Source organism: Bison bison, unplaced genomic scaffold, assembly GCF_000754665.1.
Source record: "Bison bison bison isolate TAMUID 2011002044 unplaced genomic scaffold, Bison_UMD1.0 scf7180017864516, whole genome shotgun sequence".
Lineage (NCBI taxonomy): Eukaryota > Metazoa > Chordata > Mammalia > Artiodactyla > Bovidae > Bison > Bison bison.
The window spans coordinates 379,523-388,969 of record NW_011495069.1 but is presented as its reverse complement, the minus strand read 5'-3'; the positions used below and the strand labels follow the sequence as shown (position 1 = coordinate 388,969).

The following is a 9,447-nucleotide window of genomic DNA, read 5'->3' as shown; positions in this document are numbered from 1 at the left end:
GCCTCCGTGTCCATCACCAACCCCCGGAGTCCACCCAAACCCATGTCCATTGAGTCGGTGATGCCATCCAACCGTCTCATCCTCTGTCGTCCCCTTCTCCTCCTGCCTTCAATATTTCCCAGTATCAGGGTCTTTTCTAGTGAGTCAGTTCTTCGCATCAGGTGGCCAAACTATTGGAGTTTCAGCTTTAGCATCAGTCCTTCCAATGAATATTTAGGACTGATTTCCTTTAGGATGGACTGGTCAGACCATAGCGACTGTACAGTATCCAGTGAACTGTCCCAGGAGCCCCTGGACCAGAAGATTGGACAAAAGTAAGACGCAGTGCCTCAGTGTCAAGGCTGAGGCAGGAAGAGCTGACCAGAGAAGAACATAAAACCCCGAAGGCTGAGGCAGGAAGGGCTGACCAGAGAAGAACATGAAACCCCGAAGGCTGAGCCAGTGCTAAACAGAGGAGGGGGCTTGAGCTTGCCAGGGCCTGGGGCACAGCTTTGGCACCAGGCTGCCCCTGCACAGGGCCTGAAAGGGTGAGCAAGGGCCTGACAGGCTCAGGCTGGGGGGCGGCCAGGGCCACAGCAGGAGCGGAGAACAACAGTGAGTGGCCCAGTCAAAGCGAAGACGCGACTGAGGATGACGGGGTGAGAACACGGCTGCAAGGAGGTGGGGGGATTTGAATTTATCTGGGAAGACGGTACAAAGCGCTCAGAGAATCGGAGAGTGGCCAAGAGCCTGCTTCCACCAGGTATCAGCCTGCGCATCAGATACGCCCAGCAAATGTTTGCTTAATGAAACTGAATTGATTTCATCATAAAGTAGTCCTGCTCTCAGTTTGCACGTCTGGCCCCTCGGTGTGGAGGAGAAAGGGTGCAGGGTGCCGATGACGGGGAGCAGGGACATCCTGGAACCCAAAGCCATGGCCATGAATCAGGAAATGCCCTTTTCCCCAGACTCTGTTCCCAGGATCCTGGGACCCAGCCAACTAGCCGGGGCGCCTTATCAGAAGGAAAGTCAGAGAGCCCATCCCTGGGTGACTGAGAGCTGAACTGAGCTCTCCCCACCCAGACAGACGGCAGGACTGGAGGGAGCCACGCATACCTCTGATGTTCCTGGACGTTCCCCTTCTCCAGAGAGCCAACCCCAGTGAGCCCCCAGAGAGTCCAGGGGGCCGGGACCCAGGAATTCAGCCCACGCTACAGAGGAGGCGGGCCCACCACGCTGGTCCCCTACCCTGCGGAGAAGGACACGGAGGCTCAAGGGGGAAGAGATTCCTCCTGGGCTCGGGCCTGGGGCCCAGAGCGGGGCACGGGCAGCCGGTCCTGCTGACGCCCCAGTGATGACATGTCCCAGGCAGTGAGCCATTGATTAGCACACGCTGGAGCCCCACCTGTTCCTAAACCCTGCAATCACATGTGAGAGGCTGTCGTTACTAACACCATGCTTGTGGGCGATGAGACAGCCAGACAGACACCAAGCCACTGGGCTGGTTGGACTCGAGAAGCAGCCCTTGCTTGTTACCATTCTGCCGTTGGCCGCCCCCAGGAAGAACAAGAGGACGGGAGGCCGGGCCCAGTGGGACAGACGGCCTCGAGCCCAGCTCCTCCAGGGTCCGGATCTACCGGCACTGTCCGAGGCCCCAGTGTTAGGATCGCCACGTAAAAATACAGGACATCAAACTGAATTTCTATGAAAAAATTTTTTCAGCATAAGTATGTGTTTTTCCTTTTTTTTTTGCCGACTCTGGCCACCCCGCCATGGCCAGACGGCCTGGCTTTGGAACCTCAGCAGATGGAGATGGATGGGCAGCACCCCCAGCCCCTACCTCCTGCTCTCAGTTCTTAGTTTTACCCCCGAGGACGCCACAGTCCCAGGGGTTCTGCTCATCTCCCCAGGGGCCCTCAGGTGGACAGGCGAAGAGTCTGCAACCCCCGCCCAGAGCCCACTTCCCATTATTTCCGTTGCAGAGGCCACTGGTCCAAGGCACCCAGCTAACCGTGAGCGGGGCCAGATTCACATCCAGGGTCAGAGGCCCTGGGCGGGACACCAGACGAGAGGACTGTACCTGCGGCAGCCTGCAGAGGACGGGAGGAAGCCATCAGACGGGGCCCAGTTCAGACCAGCACTGTCCAGCCGCTCGCCTGTGAAAAGAAGGCCAGGAATCTGATTAGAGGGCGTTCAAGGCCAAAGTTCCAGCCACAGAGAGGGGTCACCAGCTCGCGACCGATGGGTGCACGCCAGCCGGCCGCTCTCAGCCCATTTCCCAGCAGCTTTGGGAGCCCAGGATGGCGCGAGCACGGTGAATCATTAACCTGCAGAGAGACCAGCAGCTGCAGGATGGCCACCCACCACCCTGGAGGCCCTGCCGGCCCAGGCCTCCCTGTGCCCAGCCCACGCGGCTGAGCTGGGCTCGCAGGTGGCCCCTCTGGTTGGCAGGGGAGCTCCAGCCTCGGACGCCAGGATCATGCTCAGCCCCCGAGCTCCAGAACTGGATCAGCCTGAAGGGTCACGGGTGTGGGCCGGATGCTTCCTGCTCCTCGCTGCCCGGTCACCACGGGTGCCCTGGGGCCACCCCCGCCCCACAGGCCCCATCGAAGGCCGTCTACTCTCTCTCTGTCTCCCCCTGCGCCACCCCCGAGCTTGGCCGGCAGGCATGTGGGTGTGAGGGAAGGAAAGGGCTTCGTGGAGGCAGGTGGCTCCAGATCGGGGCAGAACCCCAAGTGCTCAGAGCAGGGGGGCAGTATCTCCAGGCCTGGCAGTGGAGGAGCCCGCGACCGAGCCGCCAGAGCCTCCTCTGGGCTTACAGGACCCTGGAGCAACCTTGCCAGGCGCGCCCGCCGAGCTCTCCCCGCTCCCTCTCTGCACCGAGCCTGAGCCGGGGGCACTTCGTCTAGACGTCCCTGTGGGAGAGGGGCTCGGCCCTGAGGGAGAGCTCCAAACCCTCCTTTCTCATCAGGGCCTGCCGCACACTGGCTGCCTGCCTGTTTTCCGTTCCAATCCTAAAGCCTCTGTTTACATTAGCTGGCTTCCTAAATAAAAGTAGAATGCATGTAAATAGCAATTGATTAATAATAGCAAACATCTATGCAGTGCCTACTCTACCTCAGACCTTATTCTGAGCGCTTTACAAATATTAATATCTATTCATCCAAATTAGGACAAAAGTGAGGCCCAGAGGGGAGAAGTAAAGCAGCCCAAGATCACACATAGTGAGCGGCAGAGCCAGGGCGTGAACCCGGTCCGTGGACCCCCGCGTGTGCTCAATTATAACCACAGTGCTCCACTTCTCTCAAAGTCCAAACAACACAGAGGCTGAGCTGACCATGAGAAGGCAGTCTCTCAGGTTCCCCAGGAGTGACTGCTGCGACCCGTTTCTATGAATCCTTCCAGGACTGTGCCGTGCGTGCACCAGCCTGTTCATCTGTATAAATGCCTTGCTTTATGCAGAAGGAAGCACACTGCATACCCTGTGGTAAAACCACTTTTTTAAAAATTGAGGTTTATTTACGGCTTCTCAGGCGTCACTAGGGGTAAAGAACCCACCTGCTAATACAGGAGACTTAAGAAATGTGGGCTCAATGCCTGGGTCGGGAAGACGCCCTGGAGGAGGAAATGGCACCCACTCCAGTATTCTTGCCTGGAGAATCCCGTGGACAGAGGAGCCTGGCGGAGTACCATCCACGGGGTCACACAGAGTCAGATACGTCTGAGCGACTTGGCACACACACGGTCTATTCACAATGCCCCAGTGTGCAGCAAAGTGACTCCGTGTGTGTGTACATTTACACACACACCTATTCGCTTTCAGATTCTTTCCATTATAGCTTTTTACACAGTATCGAACGGTTCCCTGTGCTATACAGATTGTTTATGTATTTAATACACGTGCGTGCACGCTAAGTCAACTCAGTCAGGTCCAACTCCTGGCGATCCCGCGGACGGTAGCCCACCAGGCTCCTCTGTCCCTGGGATTCTCCAGGCAAGAGTACTGGAGTGGGTAGCCATTTCCTCCTCCAGGGGACCTTCCCGACCCAGGGATTGAACCGGCGTCTCCTGCATCGTCTTCTGGGTGCAGGCGGACTCTGCCCCTGAGCCACGGGGAAGCCCGTTTTACGCGCAGCACCGCGTCAATCTCAAACTCCTGATCTTTCCGTCCACCCCGCTTTCCCCTTTGATAATCGTAAGTTTGCTATCTATGTCTGTTTTGTAAAAAAATTCATTTGTGTCAGTTTTTTAAGATTTCACATATGAGTGACATTACATAACTGTCTTTCCCTGTCTGGTTGACTTCACTCAGCAGCTCCTCCTTTTTGGCCACGTGCAGTATGTGGGGGTCTATCAGGAGCCCCCCAGCCAGGGATCGAACCCGCAAGCCCCGCAGGGGGACAGCAGACAGCCGCTGCATCACCCGGGGAGCCCTAGCAACCGCTGCTTCTGCTGGAGAAGCTCCAAGGTCATTTCAGAACAGCACAGTACATAGACATGAGTCTCGCGTTAATGCCTGCAGAGTGCTGGGGGCGGGCGTCTGGCATGATTGACATAATCCCTGAGTGGACGCTGAGGTTGTTTCCAGGCTTTGGTGCTATAATCCATTCTCCACACACCTGGCCTTGAGCCATGGATGCGTGAACCTGGGGGGCACCCTCCTAGGCGGGATGGGCTGGGTCAGAACCACACTTTTCACTCTGTGAACCTGGGGGGCACCCTCCTAGGCGGGATGGGCAGGGTCAGAGAACCGCACTTTTCACTCTGATTAAAAGCCAATTAATCTCCACAAAGCGCGTGACCGCGTCGTGCAGTCCCACGCTGAAAACTCTCAGCAAAGGGTTGGGGAAGATTTAGGAGATGTGGGCTCGATCCCTGGGTTGGGAAGATGCCCTGGAGGAGGAAATGGCACTCCAGTACTCTTGCCTGGGAAAGTCCACGGGCAGAGGAGCCTGGTGGGCTACCATCTATAAGGTTGCAAACGTCAGACAATGAAGCGACCCCGCACACAGCCCAAGGCGCGATGATTAACTCGAGCAGCCAGACAGACATCTGTTTTCCCTCCTCTCTTCCCCAGGCAAGGACACACGCCAGCAAGCCCCCGGCACACCCAGAGCCTGTGGCGATCGTTCTGCACATGTGTGCCAGGGCTCAGGGTGAGTGAGTGAGGAGGGCAGGCTCAGAGCAGCCAGGGGCCCTGCGAGAGACCCTCCTGGCACAGCAGCCAGCCGAGAGTTCAAGGCTAGCTACCCAATACCGCCTAGGCCCCACTGCTCAGGGGCTATCATACTCGGATGAGCTATTTAACACCACCTCTGGGCCTCAGTTTATTCATCTGCAAAATGGGGATTAAAAAGGACCAACTTCATGGGGTCCTCAAGAAAATTAAGAGTAAATACAGGTAACACTCTTGGAAGGGTCCTTCGGACCCACCGTTCTTCGGCTGTCATTAGCATCCAGGGCACAGGCTGTGACGACCAAGCTCTGCCTTGGGACCCAGGCTGGAAGTGTCTTCCCCACTGGCTGGTGAGCTGAGCCTCAGTGTCCTCGCCTATAAAGTTGGGGTCCTGGTACCTGGCCCACAGGGCTCCCAGCAGCACCCAAGCTCAGCCTCAGAGCCCTGGCAGGCTCGGTCGGTGCCAAGATGCCCGTTTTTGATGTCACCACCAAAACGGGGCCAGTGGCTGGGACCGGGGGTCTGGATCCCGTGCCCCAGGAGTGCAAGAGACCCTGGGGAAGGCTCAGGGGGGAACCCGAGGGCTTCAAGCTGCGGGGACCTGGGCGAAGTCAGATCCATCTGCAGGACGGGTTCCGCCTCAGCCGCACGGTGGGACCCCAGGCCTCCCCTTGGCCTCCCAGAGCTTCGGGCCACATCTCCGTAAAGTGGGCAGGACGGCCCCCGCCCGGAGGACGCCACAGGCTGGCAGGGCCAGGAGCGGGACGTAGGTGTGAACGTGTGGAAGAAGCAGGCGGGTTGCTTGGCTACTTCCTTGATTAGTTTTTTAAACGTCTCTCCTGAGCTGCGTGTGGCCTGGAAGCTTCAGGCTGGGAGGCTGAGCCAGGAGAAATGTGCTGCGATGCCCCTAAAACGAGCCTCTCTCTGAAAAGCGACCCAGAACCTCCTGCCGGGCCGGTCTCTGGCAGAAGAGGCGGCCTGGCTAGGGAGGGAAGTCGACTGAAAACCAAGAGCGGCTTGGATCGCCCACATCCAGGGACTCCCAGTGGGCTCCTGAAGCGCAGGGAGGGAGAGGACAGAAGGAAACGCACGAAGGGGATGAACAGTGCTCGCTAGGGCGGCAGGGTTCCACAGGTTTTCTTCCCACTTTCTTTCCATTTTTCTGAGTTTTCGAGCTCTTCTACAGTGAGCATTACAAGGAGGGAAGATGAAGATAAGTGTTCTCATTTTTTAAAGATTTTTTTTGCTGTGGACCGTTTTTAAAGTCCATTGAATTTGTTACGATATTGCTTCTCTTTCGTGTTTTGGTTTTTTGGCCATGAACATCTCGGCTCTGAGCTCTCTGACCTGGGATCAGGCCCCCAGCCACCACTGTGGATTCAAAGTCCTAACCACTGGGCTGCCAGGAACGCCCCAAGCATTCTCATTTTCAAAAAGGCTAAATAACATCACAGGTCGGAGCAGACAGTAGCTTCAAGGCGGCGCGGAAAGGGTGGAACCCGTTGGTCGATCAGAGTTCACACCCCAGCTCCGCCACTTGCCACCGTTACAATCTAGCCTCTCCCCCACCCACCCCACGGAAACCCTGTGCATCTGAGCCCGGGGCTGCAGTGCGGGCGGGTGTAGCTCCCGGCGCCCCGGCCACTGTCGTCACGGTGCCGTTCACAGCCCTCTGCGTGGGTGGGGGTTACAGGAGACTTTCTGCTCTTGGGGGTCATCGCTCTCTCAAAACGACCACCAGCACTGGACAGGCAGGCAGGCCCCCTGAACACGGCTCTTCCTGGTGATGCCGCACAGAATGGCCAGAAGCAGGCTGTGCTTCTTTAATATTTATTTTTGTTTGTTAATATTTTATTTGGCTGCACCAGGTCTCTGTTGCAGCACCAGGATCTTTAGTTTCGGCACGTGGGATCCAGCTCCCTGACCAGGGATCGAACCTGGGCCCCCTGCATTGGGAACTCGGAGCCTTAGCCCCTGGACTGCCAGGGAAGCCCCCAGGCAGCGCTTCTCAAGTTCATTCAGGCAGAGAGAGAAGCAAAGGACCAGCCGAGCTCTGGGTGTGCCCACCAAGCAGGTCAAGTTCAGCGACCGGAACCCCGAGAGCAGCCGGATTCACACTTGCCTCCACCCTCAGCAGCCCTGCTCGCCACAGCAGGTGTCTTCCCGGCTCTAATTTAAGCAAAGCCTTGTCAGTCTGTCCTTCCTCTAGAGTTCAAGGTCACAGGAAGTCATCCTCCGGGCTGCCTGCACCAGGCCCTCCTCACTAGCTCTTGAAACTGGCCGTGCGTGCTAAGTCGCTCAGTCGTGTCCAACTCTGCGACCCCATGGACTGTAGCCCGCCAGGCTCCTCTGTCCTTGGGCTTCTCCAGGCCAGAATACTGGAGGGATTGCCAGGCCCTCCTCCGGGGCTCTTCCCAAGCGAGGGATCGAACCCGGGTCTCTAACGTCTCTGCGCTGGCAGGCGGGCTCTGTAGTACTGGACTCTCTCCCACCTCCCACGCCACTGACTGGCCCCATCCACTCGCCCAAATGAGGCCGAGAGGAGCACACAAGCAAGCCTCTCTGATCGTCCCAAATCAGGCCAGGAGGGTGAGGACCGGGAAGGCTGGACGCTGGAGGGAGAGTGCAGCTGGGGAGGGGAGGGTGGGCTGCAGACTCGCCAGAGGAAGGGGAGACGCCAGCCCGTCCCACACAGCCAAACAAGGGCCAGGCTCTGGCCCGGCCTCGCCCGCAACTCTGGCCTCAGAGGCACCGTGTCCAGCGCCTGGAAGCCAGGAAGAAAGTGCTGGACTGGAGGTGAGACGGGGTTGGGGGGGGGGGGGTCCTGCTGCGGCCACACCCTCCGGGGGCCACGCTCGCTTTCAGCCCTTGTCAGCTGTGAGCCCGGCCCACCCCCCCAACTCTGCCATCACAGCGGCTGTCCCGAAATACACACCCTCGGGCTCTTCCTTGTCACCTCAAAATGAAACCCAACCCCTCCCCCGCTCCCCCCTGCCCCCCGCCAACTCCCCGCCACTCTCTCTCATCTCAGCAGCTCCCGGGCCTGGCCTGAGAGCTCCAGCTTCAGGCCCATCCCTAAGCCCACTTGTTCTGCGTCTCTAGGTCTTTGCTTGGTCTGTTTATTCCCTCCAGTGAGACCTCTCAGAGCCAATAAGCAAAATCCTACTCAACCTTTAAAACCCAGACCCTGCTCCTCTGTGAGGCCTCCCCAGACTCATCTTATGCAGTGTTTCCCAAGCTTGGTTTAAAAAAGTACCTGTGCGTGTTGGCGGGGGAGAGGGTACCTCCCTGGACGTCCACTGGTTGAGTCCGCCTGCCAAGGCAGGAGACGCGAGTTTGATCCCCGGTCCAGGAAAATTCCACATACCTCGAGGCAACTAAGCCCCTGCACCACAAGCCCTGAGCTCACTCAACTAAGCCAAACCCAGCCACAGCTTCTGAGCCCACACACCCCAGAGCCCGTGCGCCAAAGAGAAGCCACAGCAAGGAGACGCCTGGGGGCCGCAGTGACGAGCCCAGCCCACCATGACCAGAGAAGGCCCGCACACGGCAACAGAGGCCAACACAGCCAAAGTAATGTTTTACAGAAAACTAAAAAGACCTGTTGCGGGGGGCACTCCCCTAGTGGTCCGGCAGTTAAGACTCCACGCTTCAAAGGCAGGGGCCGAGGGTCAGAGAACCAGGCCCCCACGTGCTGCGTGGCGTGGCCAGAAAGCCCCCAGCCCTGCGCTCCGGCTCGCAATCCTGAACTGGGAGCTCACGTGTGCCGCCAGAGAAAGGCTGCTTTCAAGGAGCACAGGTGACCCCGGGACGCCTGCCGGCCCCGTCGGAACTGTCTCCCTGCCTAGGCTGGCCGCTTCCTTTCCTCTCAGGGGCTGCAGCGGGACCGGCAAACCGCCCACCGTGGAGACGCACTCACTGAACAGAGCCGAGGGCCTGCATCTGCCCAGGGCACCTCACCGAGGAGCCCGGGGGCTGGGGTGCCCCTGCCCCGGGAGGGGGCCCGGCCCGGCTGACAACCTCCGCTGCCCCGGGGGTCCTCTGCCCAGAAGGACCAGGGCCGGGAGGACAGCGCACGCAGCACCCCCGGCTGCAGACCGTGCAGGGCGCTGGCTCGCGGGGCTCTGGAGAGACGGGGGCTTAGCCGAGAAAACACAGGCGGGGCGACAGCGAGAAGGACACGTCCAGGGCTCAGAGCCCCGGACAGAGCGCGATGAGACGCATGGACCGTGCTCCACTGGGGCCGCAGAGACCAGCTCCAGACACTGAACCTGCGGCTCCCCCCCCCCGCT

At 58.9% G+C, this 9,447-nt stretch overlaps 1 protein-coding gene across 1 annotated transcript in view; it reads right to left on the bottom strand.

Annotated features, from left to right (window-relative positions):
* Positions 1-9,447, bottom strand: part of ARHGEF10L (Rho guanine nucleotide exchange factor (GEF) 10-like) — a 161,886-nt gene that overhangs the window by 113,573 nt on the left and 38,866 nt on the right. The window contains 1 exon segment of the mRNA XM_010830219.1: positions 2,060-2,135. Coding sequence (XP_010828521.1) covers positions 2,060-2,093 — 34 coding nt within the window. The 5' untranslated portion in view covers positions 2,094-2,135.